Source organism: Selaginella moellendorffii, unplaced genomic scaffold, assembly GCF_000143415.4.
Source record: "Selaginella moellendorffii unplaced genomic scaffold, v1.0 SELMOscaffold_23, whole genome shotgun sequence".
Classification (NCBI taxonomy): domain Eukaryota; kingdom Viridiplantae; phylum Streptophyta; class Lycopodiopsida; order Selaginellales; family Selaginellaceae; genus Selaginella; species Selaginella moellendorffii.
This window is the reverse complement of record NW_003314284.1, coordinates 1,882,705-1,900,299: the sequence shown is the minus strand read 5'-3', so window position 1 is coordinate 1,900,299 and position 17,595 is coordinate 1,882,705. Positions and strand designations below refer to the sequence as shown.

At 46.6% G+C, this 17,595-nt stretch overlaps 3 protein-coding genes across 6 annotated transcripts; 1 reads left to right on the top strand and 2 right to left on the bottom strand.

The window, feature by feature from the left end:
* Window positions 1-26: 26 nt before the first annotated feature.
* Window positions 27-3,215, bottom strand: LOC112347621 (AT-rich interactive domain-containing protein 1B-like; the record flags this gene model as incomplete). The annotated part of the gene is made up of 3 exons (XM_024678738.1): window positions 27-334; window positions 919-1,287; window positions 1,754-3,215. Coding segments are annotated over 3 exons (1,842 nt in total), but the record flags the coding sequence as incomplete, so codon positions are not given.
* Window positions 3,216-8,986: 5,771 nt separating this feature from the next.
* On the bottom strand, window positions 8,987-12,683 carry LOC9657100 (DNA repair endonuclease UVH1). Of its 4 annotated transcripts, none has more exons than XM_024678968.1 (10): window positions 12,488-12,683; window positions 11,445-12,434; window positions 11,239-11,391; window positions 10,562-11,188; window positions 10,418-10,504; window positions 10,104-10,364; window positions 9,821-10,044; window positions 9,485-9,764; window positions 9,360-9,432; window positions 8,987-9,299 (listed from the first exon to the last, which is right to left on the bottom strand). In XM_024678968.1, exons 1-8 carry the CDS (start codon window positions 12,674-12,676, stop codon window positions 9,557-9,559), a joined length of 2,739 nt encoding a protein of 912 aa, XP_024534736.1. In that variant the 5' UTR covers window positions 12,677-12,683; the 3' UTR covers window positions 8,987-9,299; window positions 9,360-9,432; window positions 9,485-9,556. The 4 variants fall into 4 exon arrangements, with proteins under 4 accessions (XP_024534736.1, XP_024534737.1, XP_024534735.1 ...); XM_024678969.1 differs by having other exon boundaries at window positions 8,987-9,432; window positions 11,445-12,213; window positions 12,282-12,434; window positions 12,488-12,625; XM_024678967.1 differs by having other exon boundaries at window positions 8,987-9,432.
* Window positions 12,684-15,652: 2,969 nt separating this feature from the next.
* On the top strand, window positions 15,653-16,503 carry LOC112347721 (O-glucosyltransferase rumi homolog). Its single transcript, XM_024679064.1, has 2 exons — window positions 15,653-15,792; window positions 15,863-16,503. Exons 1-2 carry the CDS (start codon window positions 15,658-15,660, stop codon window positions 16,442-16,444), a joined length of 717 nt encoding a protein of 238 aa, XP_024534832.1. The 5' UTR covers window positions 15,653-15,657; the 3' UTR covers window positions 16,445-16,503.
* Window positions 16,504-17,595: the final 1,092 nt, after the last annotated feature.

Below are 17,595 nucleotides of genomic sequence, written 5' to 3'. Positions count from 1 at the left end.
AGTTCGATCCCTGGCCTGGCATGCTGGACAACAGAAAAAAATTATGTATGGGGGGTCAAATAGTTTCTAAGTACAATAGTAGAAGAAGAGCTCCTCAATGTATCCAAAATTTTGAGCAGCGTTTTCATGAGATGGAGGAAAGTTGAGAGATGGATTGGATCTTCCACGCGAGGACTCATCCGAGAGATCTTCCCGAGCTCTTGGGAGGAAGAACGAGAGAACTCGGGGAGGAAAAACGAGAGGTAAATAATGTCGCAGCTGGTTTTCGGTGTAAGTCTGTGTCAATTGTTTGTCGAGAGTATGAAAGTTTTCTCCTCTAGCAGTCAGCGGAGGGCTGCAAAAAGGGGACAAAGTTCGTCAGGAACATCAAAATCCAAGAGAAAAAAGACAGGAAAATGATTAAAAAAAAACAGCAAAAGTTCCGCGCTGCAAATTCTGGGACTTCGCTAGTCAGATCGATGCAGAAGAAAAAACCAGCAAATCTAATACACCAGAAAACCATTTTAACTCTGCTCGAAAAAAAAAAATAAAGCCAGGAAAACATCACGCACGCTTCAAGTCAAACACCTCGCAAAACATCGAAACAATTCTAAGATCTTCTAAGATCTACGCAAAAACCGAAAAAAAAAACGTGGAACATTCCAAGCACTAAGGAAGCGTAACACCATTTTATCCACCACCACCTTAAACTAAAAACAATAGCCATCTCAATCAGAGAACTCTACACAAGCAAACAACTCAAAGCAGGCAAGAACTCCACGCAATTACACTTCCAAAAACTCTCACAACCAATTGCTAAAGAGAACCTACTCGAGCAAAGAACTATCGAAAACGAAACACGACTCACGCAAGAAGAAGAAAAGCAAGAAGAAGAAAAGCAAAAAGAAGCAAGAGTTGGGACTGGAATCTACGCCATACCTCCGAAAAGTGTAGTGGAGCCGTAAATCTGTGAGGGGTCAAGGTACCCGGAGCTCGAAGGCATGCTACTCCGGCTGGCTCCCAGCTGAAGATCCGCGAGCCCGGCGATGGGAGCGGCCTGGTGAGCAACACCACCCGGAGCAGCAGCCGCGGGAGCAGCAGCCGCGGCGGAGGGAGCCTCGACGCCTTGATCATACAGCACGCCTTTGAAGACGTGACCACCGATCTTCACAGTCGCCTGGTACGCGTACTCGTTCTCGCCATCCTCGATGCCCGTCACCTTGACGCACTTGAACAGGGCCTGGGCGCGGACCTCGGGCGGTAGAACGCCGCGGTAACTGGACGCTGCAGTGTACAAAGGTAGGAATACTGTGTCACCAACGTTGCTTGTTAACGACAAAGCGAGAGAGCGCTCGGGCATTCTAAGATCGCAGAAAAAAGATGGTGCAATGCCAAGATTCGAGCGAGCGGGCGAGCGCTATATCTTCGGGAGCTCTCGATCGATCCAATCAAGCCCAGGCAGCCATCAATCAATCACAATCCCGGATCCTGGCTTTCCTGGATTCCAATGCATCCATGAATGCAGTCATAACTAGAGACAGCGCGGGCGCGCTGCCTCTATCATCAGGCGAATCAAACCTCACGATCACAGCCACCGCCTCCAAATTCCCCACGCATGCACTCAATCCAACCATCACGATTGCGAACCCAGCCGCAAGAACACAAACAAAGAGAAAGGATCCAATCCACGATCATTCAAAACCATGCTTGGCTATGGAAGAAAAAGCTGAAGTGGAGAGATGGAGGAATGAGAGAGAGGGAGAGAGAGACCAACCTGGAAGATCCGCGGAGCTCCGGGGAGACGAGGGCCCGGGCAGGCCCAGCAGCGACGAAGGATTGGCGGTCATCCCACCGCCAACTTGGGCGGCGGCGGACGAGGATCCTCCGCCCAGCGCCAAGGATCTCGTGCGCTTGGATCTCGGGCGGGGCTGGCCGGCGGCGATGGCGGCCGCCTCGAGCGCCTGCCTCTCGCGGCGCTTGGCGGCGGGGACCCAGGTGCTCTTGACGTGGGTGGAGCAATCGTAGTTGCGGCTCTTGCAGCACGTCCGGCAGCGCTGGAATTGGCAGTCCTTCTTGGCCTGGTTGCCGCATTCCTTGCACGTCGCGCCGCCGGGCTGGTGGCCGCGCCCGTGAGGCCGCGACGACGAAGAATCCGTGCCTTGCTGCTGCTGCTGCGAGGGGCTTGGATTCTGGGATTGGATGAGCGCGACGCTGGTGATGGGATTCTGCTGTGCTTGCTGCTGGGCGCCGCCCTGGATCTGGACGAGCTGGAGGGGATGAGGATTCTTCTCCTGCGCCGCCGCCGCCGCCGCTTCCAGGGAGAAGCGCTCCGCCAGCGGCACCACGTCGATTCCCCGCGCACCGGACAATTCGCGCACGGATGGTGGTGGCGCTGATGCCCACGGCGCGTGGTGGTGGTGGTGGTGGTGGTGGGGATGATCCGCCAACGACTTGGGATCCGGCGCACCGCCCGCTGCCGCCGCCGCCGCCGCCTCGAGCCCCGTCCGGAGCAGCCCAATCCCTCCCACATTGCGCGTCGTCTCGTACGCCTCGAAGCTCGCCACTCGCGATCCCTGTCCTCCCTGATCGCCGCCTTGCTCGCCCGGGTGGTGGTGATGGTGGTGCGCATGCTCGCTGGATCCTCGCAAGCTCGCTCGCTGGTGCTGTTGGTGCTGCTGGTGGTATCCGAATTCCTCCGACGCTGGCCCGCGGCCAAGGATGTCGCGGAGATGGAGGTGGTGGTGAGGCGCGAGTCCGAGGCCGCTAGCGCCACCGCCACTATCACCACCCCCGCCACCGCCACCTCCTCCCGGCCCCAATCCGCCGTCGCCAGGGCTGGGGTGACTCCCCACGAAGCCATAGCCGACCGCGCGGCCCCATCCATCGCTACCGCCAGCGCCCGACGCCGCGGACTGGATGACACCCCCGTGGTGATCGTGCTCGCCGGGGCCGCCGGGATCCAGCAGCCAATCTCGAGAGGAAGGAACGATCCATGGTGGAGTAGAGGAGCCGCCGCCGCTGCTGCTTGCGCCGATCAAGTCCCGGGTGGTGGTGCTACTGCCGGTTCGTGATTCCACCACAGCAGGCGCCACCGCTGCTGGATTCTTCTCCTGTGCTGATCGAAATGCATAAACAATCTCTCTAGCTAGCTTCGCCCTCTCCGCGAGCACTGCTTCCTCTCTCCCGGCGGTACGATTCCTTTGTCGGGCTAGACTCGTCGGACCATCGCAGGGAATTCAGCCCGGGAGCTACGAAAGAATTCTTTTTCTCCTTTTCGCCGCGGTGATCTAGAGCTGCCAGAGAACTCGGGTCAAGCAGCGCAGCAGCAGTGGTAGTACTACTGCTATGTAGCCCAGCTACGACGATCTCACGGGGAGAAGTTCACGACCTCCAAGAACAACACTGCAATTCCTATATCGTGGTCCAAGATCAAACGAATTCTCGTCGAGTACCCGGTAGATCATGTAGACTCCCTAGTCGTCACGGTATCATCAAGCTGAGAAACACCTGGGATCTCCTCGATCTTCCTCGCCTCCTCCTCGATCGATGCTCCTCCTAGCCACCGATCGGTCGTGCTCGTACTTAGCTCACACAGTCACGGATGACCTCGCTGCGATCGTCATGGAGCAGTGGCAGTAGTGGCATCTACTGTTCCCGGTGGAGCTTTTGCTACGACGGACAACCTAAGAGAATGAAGACGAGGAGTAGCCGTCGGGATCCAACACCATCATCATCAGCCAGCTCGAATTTGGAGCAAAATGAGAGAGAGAGAGAGAGAGAGAAAGAAGTGTAAGATAAGATGCTTTTGCGTTGCTTTGGAACTCTCTTCCTCTCTTTTTCCACAGAACCGGGAAGACGGCGAGATTCCTTCCTGTTCTTCCTCCTTTCACCTCCCCCTCGATCGATCAAGCTCCCGCTCTAATATATAGAGCTAGGCTCCTACAATGAGTCGCAATGATCCTTCTCCGCGAAAGCGAGCTAGCTCTCGGAGAAAAGCAAAGGCTATTAATCTAACTACACGGGATCCAAATCCACCAGCATTTGACACGAATTTTGGCCCCTCCCCGGTGGATCAACTCAACAAGGCCGCGCGAGCGACGAAGCACACACACTATCTCTAGCTCTAGCATCACCTTGTATAAACACTACTACTACTCTCTCTCTCTCTCTCCTCTCTTCTCTCTCCTATCTCGGCAATTTGTGGGAGAATATGGGCTTGGCGCCTAGGAGCATGGTCTTCTCCAATCTCCCGCGGCCACGTCCCTCTCCCGCCACGTCATCGCCAGCTCGTCCAGCGAACATTCTTTTTGGTCGGGGTGGAATCCTCGCGATCAAACGGCCTTTCTTCTTTTTGTACATTTCCACGAAGAGCTCTGACTACGCCTTTGCAACCACAAAGCCAAGCCCCGCAAGGTGAAAGAAGTGGAAGATAAGAAAAGACCATGTCAAACAATATATATATGCCAAGTCTCTTTCTCCGCTAGAAGCTTCAAACAATCTCAAAAAAGGTTGGCTGACCTTAAAGAAATCATCTAGAAGATCACGTGAGATTTCTCTCTCATTCCATTGTCACACACAGCTCAATGGTTTTTAGGTTCTCATGCATTTGAAGAAGTACCCGGGCTGGGATTTCTTAAATGGAATCCATGTTTGCCTTTTGTCGTTTTGATCGTCGCAAGGGAGAAAAAGGTCGATCCAATCTTCCCCTCGTTGTTTAATCCAATTTGGCTGCTTACGTTCTAAGTGGAGCTTCGCTTTTTCTCGGGGGGTGGTCTACGTAGGCGCTGGAGGTGGTGGCCAACAAAAACCAACGTAGGCTCCTCTTTTGACTTCTCGAACTTGCGAGGAGCCCTAGACCAAACTCCTTGATCATTCCTCAGGACATATATCTATACTAAACATATCTATCGATTGATCTGTGGATTGAGCTTTCCTCTTTGACCTCATTATGAAATCGAGCACCGAGGTTTTTTATGGAGAAAAAACTCTCTAGAGTGCGTGATTGAAAGCACACAGGCTCCAATGTTGGGAGCATCGACCCAGTTCTTCGTGCTGCTGGTAAGGAGGCGGACACTAGAACGAGAAGGTTTGATAGATCTCGTATGCATACACTTCCATTTTGTTTGGGTTCCCCAATGCGCTCCACGACCTATAGGCTGGGATCAAAGGGTTTGTCTTACGAAACCGGGAAGTTTGTGAACCAGCGACCAAGAGACAGGGAAGAGCTCTCTATCTGTGAATCTCGTTTATAGAGAGCTATAGGGTGAAATGATCAGCATCTATAGTATATCTATCTGTCTATGAATCTCACATCACTCACACATATACACACAACACTCGCTCGCGCAGCGCGCATACACACACACACACTCACACATGATGAATGAATGAGGGGTCTCATTTAAAGACAGCAACAGGATTGAGGAATAGTTAAGTCGAGGTCCTTTCTCTCTTCTGTTGCGTTTTGCTGTTTCCGTCCCATCCATGAATTGGAAAATCGAACAAAGCCACTACTGCTTGCTCAGAGAGAACCCTGGCTGGAACTAAGGAATTTGGTGACGGAGAGAGCGAATGTTCTCGGGTAATATTCTCGAGTATACAAATACGTGAAGGAGAATTGGAGCAACCCATTATGGATTTGCAGATTTCTCCTTTCTCGATCGCTTCCCAAAGAGGAGGGAAATTGGGAGCACCGAGGATCTGATTGATATAAATATTTGATTGGAGATATTCATAAGAGCAGCCAGTCATGCAAACAAGCATGCCTGAGCAGCTAATCATTTGTCTCGTAAGGAACTTAATTGATCCAATCCAACCATATACTTTCCACCCCGCCACCTTGTAGTTATTACATCCTCACTGTTGCTATCAAGAACAAATCATCTCTGATGAGCGCTCAGAGCAGCCGAGAGTTTATAGGGTTTCTTTTTGCCAGTGATATTTTCCTTACGAGCAACAACCTGGGTGGAGGGGGCGTTTTCTACGTGTGACTCGAGTCCCCTCAATCAATTTGGGCTGTGCCAGCAGCAATCGTCGAGAACAGCAATCTTGCCGGTGTTTTAAAGGCTCGCTTGACAGCGTACACGAGGACACACAACAAGAACAGCACCAGCAAGATCAAGTTAGCCTATCTTATATCGACTACGAATTTAGGCCGGCTGATCAAAGAGGCGAAATCATACGAAACGTAGCCGATCGCCATCGTTTCTATTCAGGCATTCCTCAATCATCATCGCCATGATCTTATCATGCAGCAATAGCCTACTACGTACAACCTGATTTCGATTTCACCACCTTTGCCTTTGGTTCCTTTCAACACCCGAGTTCATGTACAGACAGAATCTTCTCCATGATAATCACAAGAACTGCAAACCTTGCGAGATTCTGCACGTAGATCCCACCCGGCCCGGCCCAGAACCGGAACAAAGGTTTCGGGAAACCACGGGCAGATTCTGCTAGATTTGGATGGAGATCATCCGGATGATCCTAGTTTTAAGAGCTCGTGACAAAAAATCTGGCTCTGTTTGTGGTGTTGTTGGTCGGACATCAAATCATGACATGCGCATTGATGAGCGTAAGGTCACTTAAGTGGGGCGAAAGCTGTCGCTCGTTTTTTCTCGATGTATGTCAAAAAGGTCGCGGTAGTGGTGGTGGTGGTGGTGGTCGTAGTGTGCCAATCGCTAACCCGAGATTACCAGGGGAAAAAAGGCCTATCAGCTAGAAAAACCCAAATGGACACGAAGAGCCAGAGCGAGCAAGCGAACTAAAGAGAAAAAAGTCTTCGCCGCCTTTCCCCTGGAACCCAAGACAGAAAACTTTTGGTCGAGCATAACTGGGTTTGGATGTGCGACGGATGACCACCCAACTCCGTTTTGGGGCATTTTGATGCGCAGCCTTTAATTGGGCAATTTGGGTATTGACGCCACCAATGGTGGTGAAGCCTTTGGAGCTTTGTTCTTCGTGAGGATGGCAGGTATTTTGTTTCGTTTGGTAGATTTAGCTTACCTTCTCTGCTCTGCCATTCTAGGCCCCAGAAGGAGCAGCAGTAAATTTTTGCACACCTTTTTGGTTTCTTCTGCTCGATTCAATGCCGAGAAATCTATGAACGCTCCAAAGATGTGGAGATGCTGGCCCAGTTGAGGCATTTGCACTATGAAACTCCTGTAAAACTCTGCATTTTCTATCCCTTCAAGAAAATAAAACTACAACAAAAACAACTTTTCCCGAAGCAGATAAGGAAACGATTCATATGCTTTGTGTCTAGCTGGTCTGAACTGCCCCCACATTTGCCCTACACAGGCAAATACTTTATTACCTTCACAAGCTTCAGTTTGTCTCCAAACTGTTTGCCTATACATGGATCAACCGGCACCTACACTTAGCCTAAGCTAAACCCGATAAACATCCATGACGATTGGATGTAGTGCTTGTTAAACCCAGATTTTGACTCCTCTCCAAAGAGGAGGTCTAGAAGAGAGAGACAGCAGCAAAGAAACCCCTCATCAATTCCGCGGTGGGCTTTCTTCTGGCTGGACACTGCACTGCACTGCGCTTGCACTGGGAGCTGCGACTGCCAGAGCTCCTGCAAGACCTCTGCAAAGAAACACCCCAAGAGATCGATCATGATGGATCGTCAACATCCTTGGCTCATTGGGTTGTTTTCTCGTATAGCTATATGAAACAGAGAGAAAGAAAAAACTCTGGGCCGGGTCGTCTGTGTCAGTATGCATACTTATATAAACTTTCCCAGGCCAGCCAGCTTAAAGACAAGCTTGGTGTTTGCATTTCAAATCCAACTGTTGGGCAACAGGGGTCAATGCCACTGGCCTGTTCACGGACAATGACGGTATGGAGAATAGGTCTATTTTCCGCAATGGTGGCTTGCATCATCCAAGAGTGTTTGTGTGTTGGGTGGCGTTTTCAGAAGGGTTCTTCCTCTTCTTCTTCTTCTTCTTCTTTCCTTTCGTTTTCTTATCAGCTCAAGAGAGCTGTCCTGTGCACGGCATTGCGATGCCTGATGTTGAATATAATCCCAACCAATGTTTAAGTCGGGCTTCTCAAACGTGACGATCCAAAAGGTCCCTGCAACTTGAGCGCTGTGCCAGACGACGTTGGCTAGTTTCTCTTTTCTCTATTGCTTTTGTGTGATGCTTTTGATTCCACCACCACCATCCTGTTCCAGAAGCTCTGTCTCTTTGTCTCCTTCTGTTCTAGCTGTTTCCTCGATAAACATATGTTCTTCTATAAACACTACTATACTCTTGAGCGTTTACAAACTAAATTCACACTTAGCATCGTAAGCAAATCTCTGGAAGTCAAAAACGGTCAAGCGGCCGTCAAATACGTCACCCTTTGTTGACAATCCATTCTCTCTGCGCGAGTTTTAAAGAAGGGCGGGGGTGTCTCAATCATCCACAAAGGCCCAGAAGAACAAAAGTTTCGGGCATATTTGTCACTACACACAAGTACAGCTCGTCACCGCAGCGAGACCGAGCCGTCGGCAGCTCTAAATGCCCATCCCTGGCATCTGCTGCTGCTTCCTGATCTCTCTCCTCTTCACCTCTGCCACATTTCTTCGTAGACTCTTCCACAGTCAAGCTGCAAGCTTCTGCCCAAGGAAGGGGATAGAACCATACAAAACTACAATGCCGAATAAGAAAAACCCACTTACAAGGCAGCGATCTATCTCAATCCGGCAAAACTTAAGTTATGTTTGTAGCTCTTAGCGTCTCTAGCTAATGCCCGTATCGTCCGTATGGGGAATCTCACGAATCTCATGAGGTCTTTTTAAACTACGTACGATTTGGGACTGGTTTCCGTGGATTATTCTCTCTATAACTCCACCGCACTTTGCTGGTTGCTTTGTAAACCCTCTACGTGGCTAGCTACCCTAAAAAAACGAAGTGGAATGGAACAAGCTCTCCATACCTTTCCAGCTAAAGTCATAACATCGAAAGAACATCCTTGTTTTGGTCAAGATACTGTCCGGAAAAACAAAGCCCAAGTGTAAAGAGGGCGGAGAATATTCCATCCCCCCACCTAACTTTTTAACTTCATTTAAGTTAAAGGGACACGCGTCATCATCACCATACATCCCATCCATGCGTGCGCCATATGGTCATACCCATCATGCATGGGGAGCGTACGTACGGACGGGATCCGTAGGAATCTTGGCCGCATTGACAGTGCCTGTGGAAGAAAAGCTGCTGAGCCCTCTACGAACAAAACAAAGCCTTGTTTTCCGAGCGTTTGGAGTCAACTTAGCGCGAGATCGACGTACCGTACTGCCTTTTCTAGCGGGAGATTCTTCGTAATCTTCCCTGCGCGAGAGAGCGACAGTAAGAGAGCCGTGGAGCTAAAAGCTTTCTCAAGCGCCTAACCTTTGTGAATTATGGGGGGAGATCGGTTCTCTAGGATCGAGGCGGCCGGAGGTTTGTAGCTTGTAAGGAGTCCCTGCAAGAGAACCGGAAGTTAGCCCAAAGCCTTTGTACTTATAGCAACTTACCTGATGAAACTGGGAAGGAGAGAAAGTAGGAATAAAAGGACCAACTTGGCAAGCATTTCTCCTTCCCTTGCTTTACAGCGTTGGGAACTTTGCGTCGAGAAAATCCCGGAGCATACGAGCAGGCCTTTGGCCACCCATCAGCTCAGCCAGCTGCTCAAAAGGCATAATGCTGAGCTCCGCCAGGCTCTTACAGCCGTCCATGATTGTTCTGTAATTGGCATCTGTGACTCCAGGCAGACGACGTAGCATCTCCACTGCGGTCGTGTTGTAATTCTCGGCTCTAAGACGACATGCACATGAGCCAGAGATTTAGATAACGAGAATACAAGTTCTTACCGGACATCGCCTTCGATAAGCCCATCTTCCGTTGGAACGCCAACACGCATCGCCCGTTCAGCGTCGGGTTCATCTTGGTTTGATTTCAAGGTCGCAAACAGCTCCGCCGTCGCATGTAAACTGCGGGACCATACTATCCGAAGACGAGGAAAGTGCAAAACCAGCAAAGACATCTTGGACACGATATTTGCAGGCACAATATCATCTCCAACTTCGTTTGCAGACTGGAAACGAAAAAAAATACCGGTAAAATTTTTCAGAAAGAATCAAGGGAGTTTGTCACCTGTAAGGAGAAGCTTTTGTCTTGTGAGAACTCTATGAGAAGGACGGGGAGTCTGTAATAACGTGTCATCGTCTCGGCTTGATGATACAGTCTGCCAGAGGAAAAGCTCGCGTACAAGTCCGCAATACTTTTGCGTTCTACGCAAATTTCTGGCGACAGAACGTAGTCCCCAACTTCTAGTGTCACTGGCAAAATCCGCATGCCTTGTTGATGCAGCACACAAGGAAGACTGCTAGAAAATTCACGCATGTCGACCACAATCTGATGTAACAGCTTTTATGAGATAAGTGGTAAAAATTAAAAATATAAGGGACCTGCATATGCTTTTCCATATTTTTCCTTCCTCCGGCTTTCCTGGAAGAGACTGAATTAGGTGCTTGAGGACTTGGCACATCCAATGTCTGAAGAACACCCACCCATGAGTAAACGAAGGCATAGCCAATAATCTGAATACTCACCTGATCAACAGGAATGATCATCGATGCCTTCTGCCTGATTAACGTTTCAAAGGCCGTTGTTTCACGTTGGATGCTTGCCTCAAACTTCTTTCCTTCAGTGGACTCCTCGTAGAACAGAAAATATACTTTCAGACGTCTCTGTGGATGTTTGGCCTTGAAAACCTCCATTTCCCTGACAAACTTCATGTCTGGATCGTAGACAATCACGTAAGAAGGCCCTGTAGTGTCCAGTATCCGGTACTGGTCACTTTCCAAAGCATAATACTGAACTGGGGGAACAAGCGATGATGCACCGACGTCTTCCAAAGACATGTCTGTTGCTCCAGTGTTTTGCAAAGGAATCACAGGCTCTTCCGAAACTTGCTGCTCTGTGTTGTCGGGCCTTTTCTTTCTTTTCCCCTTTCCTTTGCAACGTTTGCCCGAAGTACCAGCCTCGCTGGACTCCTCCATTTTATTAAGCGCTACGACTTCAGCGCATGCAGCAAGAAGAGCAGTCTGTTCGACGAGGCCATGAGCACTCTGAGGTTGAGCTTGAGGTTTTGAGCGGCTTTTCTTTTTGTCTCGCAGGGTCATACCGTGAAGTTCCGCCTTAGCCAGTAAATAATTATTCCACTCCTCTCGCATAAGCTGCAAGCGAGCTAAAAGTCAGTGGCTTTAAAGCACTGCTGGCTCTATACCTCTTCCGGTCCTTTCAAAATAAAACGTTGAAGCTGCCAGGCAGTGCGCTCATCCTTGCAAGCCACCAGAACACGAGCTTCACTTTTCCAGGAATCTTCTGGCAAGTCTGCAGGGCGGCTCTGTATCTCTTGCTGTATTTCCTCTAAAATTTCCTGCATGCAAGCGAGGTGTTACGAGACATTACCCGTAAAATGTAAAAACTGACCTTATAGACTTTCCACTTGGGCATTTCTTCTGCAACAACTTCCAATTCCACTCCCTTTCCAGAAACTTTGGCGTCTGCCTCCTCTTCCTCTTGTTCTCTTCTCCCCTTGTTCTTGCTCTGAGCTTTTCCTTTGCTCACAGCTCGGCTTGCTTGCTTGACTACAGATTCCACCTGTTCTCCATCCGTCCTCACAATCTGATAAACTCTCCGTTTCGCCAGCTCAAAGATCCGGTGAGCAGGCCCCGCAAAAACCCAGACCGACTTGACACCCTCCGAGGCTCGCACCGTGTCCAAGTACTTGAGAAAGGTGACCGCATCGTAGCGTATGAGATACTCCGCAAGCTTCCTCAGCGTCTTCAGGTCGGCAACGAGCCGCTTCGTCTTTCTTCCAATGGTATGCCAAATGGGATCCAGCTGCATGCGAACGATCTCGTCGAACGACTTGAAGAGGCCATTCTCGACGGTGAGATCCTCCACGTCCACCTTGTTGGTCTTCCTCAGCTCCTTCAAGCAGGCGTCCATCACTTCGAGGATGGCGTTTTGTATAGCGAGCATGCTGGGGGTGAGAGGAACTCGAATGTCCACCACGTCGGGAGGGCTCTCCTCCAGCGCGGTGGCGATGGAGAGGTGGAATCGAGGCCAGAGATTGAGCTTCTTAACCAGCAAACTCTTCATCACCCTCTCCATCTTCATGAATCCGGAAGTGAGGCCTCGAGCTTGGTCCGAGATGCCTCTCACGTAGCCTGCCTTGTTCTTGGATCGGTAGAGCCTGACGATGAAAGCCTCTGCACACGTCTCGGTCATTCTGTGCGAATTATTCACAATAATCCCCGCTACCTTGTGGAAGGGGACTCTCTCGTTGAGCATGTCCACCACAAGGATCCTAGACGTGACCAGGAAGGCGCCGCCCTTGGAATACATCTCCGCCCTCTCCGCCGCCGTGAACTGCGTGTTGATCTCCACAGGCTGCTCCGCTCCAATGTCTTGCGCCTGCGGCGAGATTATTGCCGGGGCTCGAGAAGAGCAAGGGAGGATTTTCTCACCTGGAGCTCGTCGCGCAGACCTCTGCGTAGGTCATCCGGCACCGACAGGAGGAAGAGGACGCCACTGGAGGAGGAATGCAAGCGAACGAGAGCGGCGAGGATGGATGGGAGACCGAGGCCCGCGGCGACGACAGCTAGGGCGTTCTCCTGGACCAGCTCGCTCACAATTTCTTCTTGGAAATTCAGCATTGCAAACTCTTTCCTAAATATTTTAGGGTAACATGTAATTCAATAGAAATAATGTTAGATGAAGGATGGTCATCATCTTCAGGTCACTTTTCATCTTCTACACTCCACGCCTCCATCCATGCAAGCTTTCATGATCCTAGCTCCATTCAAGCTCCTTGCTCCTTACTCCAGGCCTTGCTCCTTGCTCCAACTTGTTCCAGGTGTTTGATAAAATTCAACCTTGAGATATGAACCCACTTCAGTGTTTGCAAGCTTCTTTTGCCTTCCCCAAAACCCTTGGATTCTATGCTTCTCTGGCAGAAGGGAAAAATGCCATGATTTAGCTTGGTGCTCCATGAACTGCCCATTTGCCATAGGGCGTAAGGGGCTTCGTGTTTAGCATTGGTTTTGGGTGTATCACACTCCTAATTTGATCCTTTCCCTCTGGGCATTGTTGTCCATTAATCTGCTCGTTTTTTTTTTTTAATAAGAAGTTGGTGACTGCTTCACCTCTCCTAGCTTTAATATCATCTCGATCACCAATTGGGACATAGCTCTACTTTCTTCGCATCTTCCCTACGCTTGGCCATGTTTTATGCCCCACACTCCATCAATGCTCCAATCCCAGCTCCATCCAAGCTTGGAGCTCTAGGCATTATGGTACTTTGATGTTTTTTTTTGAAATTTCTTAAAATTCAGTTAAAATATAGACTTTAACTCATCAAATTTTAAACTATAAATAATTAGTTTCAATTGAAAAAACTGGAAATAATAAATAAATGGAAATTCTTTATGGATAATCATGTGATGACAATGCAAATCCAACATCATTACATTGTCAAAATATGTTTACAAATTAGCAATTCCAAAATTGAGTAGAGTCAACAGTATAAAATATTTAAAACCTTAATTTTAAAAATAAGAAGGTAATGTGCTGAATAAGAAACATAATCAATTTTAATTAAAATTAAAATAAAATATAAGGTAGCCAAAGTGAACACAAACTAAATTATTATTTGTAATAAATTAAAAGTTATTTTCATTAATTATCATGTTCACAGTAAAATCATTATTTTACAAAACTTACTTATGAGTTATTAAATTAAGTTTATAAAAATAGAGAATATGTAAATATTAGTTATCTATGTTAAAAATTAGAGCATTCATCCTGTACTGCGTGAACTTGAAAAAACTGGCATAAACTGTAGAGTGATAGTTTTTTCTATATAAAAACAATCGTAATAATATTATCATTAGTTAGAATTATATATAGGTATAACTAAAATGTCACATTAGTTTATACTTGATTTAAAAACTTTCAGTTATATAAAAAATATCAATAAAAATATTCAAAGACAAAATAAATACTAATTCAAAGGCTTTTACACAAAATTTTATTTATCATATTTTTAGTGTTATTATTAATAAATGAGAAAGAAATTTCATTGAATTGTTCAAAATAAAATATAAGATTTCAAGATTTTATAAGTTTTAAATTTTATAATTTTAAGTTTATACATATCACTAATCAATCTTTAACTCCTTTGTTAACTAAATTTTAAAAGATCAAAATATAAATTCTAATAGTGGGCATAATATTTTATTAAAATTATAGATTATAGATTTATAATTTTTTATAAATGAAATATTATTTCATTTATTTTATGATTCTATTATATTAATAACAACTATGACAAGTTAAAAGAAATTACAATAAATAACAAAATTTATAACTCCAATAAGTTAACCCCAAATTATAACTTTTAGTTAGTAAGTAAGTAACATGCACATATTGTCCCCATCATTATTTTAAATATGTTTTATATAAAAAAATTACAACAATATTTGAATTATTTTGTTATAGGAATAAAATTAATTTTTTTGTAATATTTCATGTTTCATAATCTTTTTGTATATGATAAATATCAAGAATTCACTATTAATTGAATGAAAATGATTATAATATAGAAGGAAATAAAAAAATGAAATATTAAAAATGTTAAAAACCTTAATCTAGCTATATGTAAAAAATGTAAAATGCATCAATAAAATAGGCATTAAATTTAAATTTTTTGAAGGATTTGAATGTCATTCTAAAAAATGATTTACAATACTATTGTGAATATAAAAAATGCATAACTAAATCTATAGTATTTCCATAAATTAAATAACTGAAAGTGTTACTTAAAAGTTACTATTTTTTATGAAATCATATAATCAATAGAATTGAAAAATAATTTTAATGATTTTCTAATGACTAAAATGAACTATTCAAGTGCATTTATATTCGATTGAAAGAATATGTGCTATTGAATATAAGAGAATATTATAATCCTTGAATAATTATAAATAATGAAAATATTTTTATTTAAATTATAAATTATTTTTAAATTTATACAAATAATTGTCTTAGAACTTTCATCAAAAATGTCACCTTTATGCACAATATTTAATGTAATTTTCCTCATTTGCACTAAGTCAGAAAAAACTAATAACTATAGAAACAAATACTAGTCTAAAATGTAACATAAAATATTAAATTTTTTTATGTAATTTATAAAAGAATAATAAATTATATATTTTAAGAGATTTATGTAAATTATAATAGAATATTATAATTATAATGCATAGTATGTCTAATTTAAATATCATTAGATTTTCTGTTTTATTTTTTATGGTAGGATTTTTTTAAATATTAAATTTTATGGTTATTTTTTACGTCTAAAATATTAATTTTTATGTAATTTATATAAGAATGATAAATTATATATTTTAGGAGATTTGGATAAATTATAATAGAATATTATAATTATAATGCATAGTATATCCACTTGGCCCTCACATGTCTAATTTAAATATCAGTAGATTTTCTGTTTTATTTTTTATGGTAGAATTTTCGTAAATACTAAAGTTTATGGTTACGTTTTCTGTTTAAGTTTACTTTAACTTTAATCTTAACTTGAACTTTAAATCCAAGACCTTTTTTGGACAGGGAATTCCAAATGCCCTACCAGAGAGTAACCATGAAATCAAGAGGAGCAAAGAAATTCACAGGTAGGCACTTGATCAGTGCCGTGATTCCACTCTCTCTGCTGCTCTGCCTCGTTCCCACCTTGTATCTCATTTCAAGCTACAGCGTAAGTGGTGGAATTTTCTCTTCTCTCTTCCTTTTGCTGAAATGATTCATGGTGCTCTCTCTCGTCGTAGTCCGTGATCTTCTACACCAGGACTCTCGCGGGCGACAATCTCCTCCCGACGCCATGGCACCATTTCCCCCTCGCCCGGAAGAACCAAATCTCCTGGAGCCGAGCGCACAAGATCTTCGAATGCTCCTACCTCTCGTGCGCGGCGCCGCCATGGACCGCGATCGCCAATCCCGCCGCGGCAAACTCCTCGTCGCAGCAGTCGTGCCCGGACTTCTTCCAGTGGATCCACCACGACCTGGCGCCGTGGAGGGCGAGCGGCGGGATCTCCAGGGCGGCGCTGGAGGAGGCCCGCGAGTTCGCCGCCTTCCGCGTGGCGATCATCGGCGGCCAGCTCTACGCCGAGCTCTACTACCAATGCGTCCAGAGCCGCGCGATGTTCACGCTCTGGGGTCTGCTGCTGCTGCTCGAGCGATTCCCCGCCGGCGCCGTCCCCGACGTGGAGTTCATGTTTAACTGCATGGATCGCCCACACTTCCGCCGCAGCCGCTACAAATCCCGCGCGCCGCCGCCACTCCTCGCCTACTGTGGCTCGCGCGACACCGTCGACATCGCATTCCCAGATTGGTCCTTTTGGGGGTGGTAAGTTTCTCTCTCGAAGATTTCTTCCATCGATCTGTCGAGCTCTCGAGCTTTATCTCTCGCTTGGTTTTCTAGGGCGGAGGTGCGCATTGGGGCGTGGGGGGAGGAAGCTTCGTCCATCTTCCATGGCTCGGAGGAGACGCGCTGGGAGAATCGGCGGCCGCGCGCGCATTGGAAGGGGAATCCACACGTTGGCGCGCAGGTTAGGACAGATCTGCTGGCCTGCAACAAAACCGACAAGCGAGACTTTGGCGCTGACATATACGTCCAGGTTTGCATCAATTGCGCTTGGTCTCAAATGTTCTTCATTCATTCACCCTGGTAGAATTGGATCGCCGAGTCGCAGCAGGGATTCAAGAACTCCAAGCTCTCGGATCAATGCCGTCACAGGTACTGCATAGATTTTCGGGCGTTCTCCGAAGCTATGGCTATGGAGGAAGCTCTTGCTTTCGAAGTTTTCTAGAGAGCTTTCTCCACAGTTATGGCTATGGAAGAAGCTCTTCCTTTGAAGTTTGCTTTGTCGAGAGTTATGGAAGAAGTGATTTCTTCTAGTGGAAGTACTGAGTGGGGTTCTTTTCTCTGTGGTCCCAGGTACAAGCTCTACGCAGAGGGTCACGCGTGGTCCGTGAGCTTCAAGTACATCATGGCTTGCGGATCCACCACCCTGATCGTCCAGCCCGATTACCACGACTTTTTCATGCGAGGGCTGCTTCCACTCCACCACTACTGGCCGATTGATCGTCAGGACATGTGCTCGTCGATCGATCACGCAGTCAAGTGGGGAAACAGTCATCCCAAGGAGGTCAGTCTCTCCACTTCGAAAAATCCGGTTGAGAGTTTCTAGAGTTTGATCGATTTGATATACAGGCCGAGGCGATTGGGAGCCACGCACAGGAGTTTCTGAGGAAGGACTTGAGCATGGATCGGGTGTACGAGTACATGCTCCATCTCTTGCGAGAGTACGCGAAGCTGCAGAGATTTAAGCCGAGAGTTCCAGAGGGAGCGCAGCTCCTGTGCAAGAGTGCCGTGACTTGCATCGCCGAGGCCGAGCAGCTCGAGTTTCTCAAGCGCACGGAAACGTCGAACTCGCAAACTTCTCCCTGCTCGATGCCTCCGGCCAACGACGATTACATCCGGAGATTCAAGGCACAGGAA

Bases quoted from the DNA above. Each gene is read 5' to 3' on its own strand.
- LOC112347721 (XM_024679064.1), top strand. From the start codon at position 15,658: ATGCCCTACCAGAGAGTAACCATGAAATCAAGAGGAGCAAAGAAATTC. The intron at 15,793-15,862 runs GTAAGTGGTGGA...CTCTCGTCGTAG, and splicing joins ATCTCATTTCAAGCTACAGC to TCCGTGATCTTCTACACCAG.
- LOC9657100 (XM_024678967.1), bottom strand. From the start codon at position 12,676: ATGCTGAATTTCCAAGAAGAAATTGTGAGCGAGCTGGTCCAGGAGAAC. The intron at 11,392-11,444 runs GTCAGTTTTTAC...GCTTGCATGCAG, and splicing joins CCAAGTGGAAAGTCTATAAG to GAAATTTTAGAGGAAATACA. The intron at 10,505-10,561 runs GTGAGTATTCAG...GGTGTTCTTCAG, and splicing joins TGATCATTCCTGTTGATCAG to ACATTGGATGTGCCAAGTCC.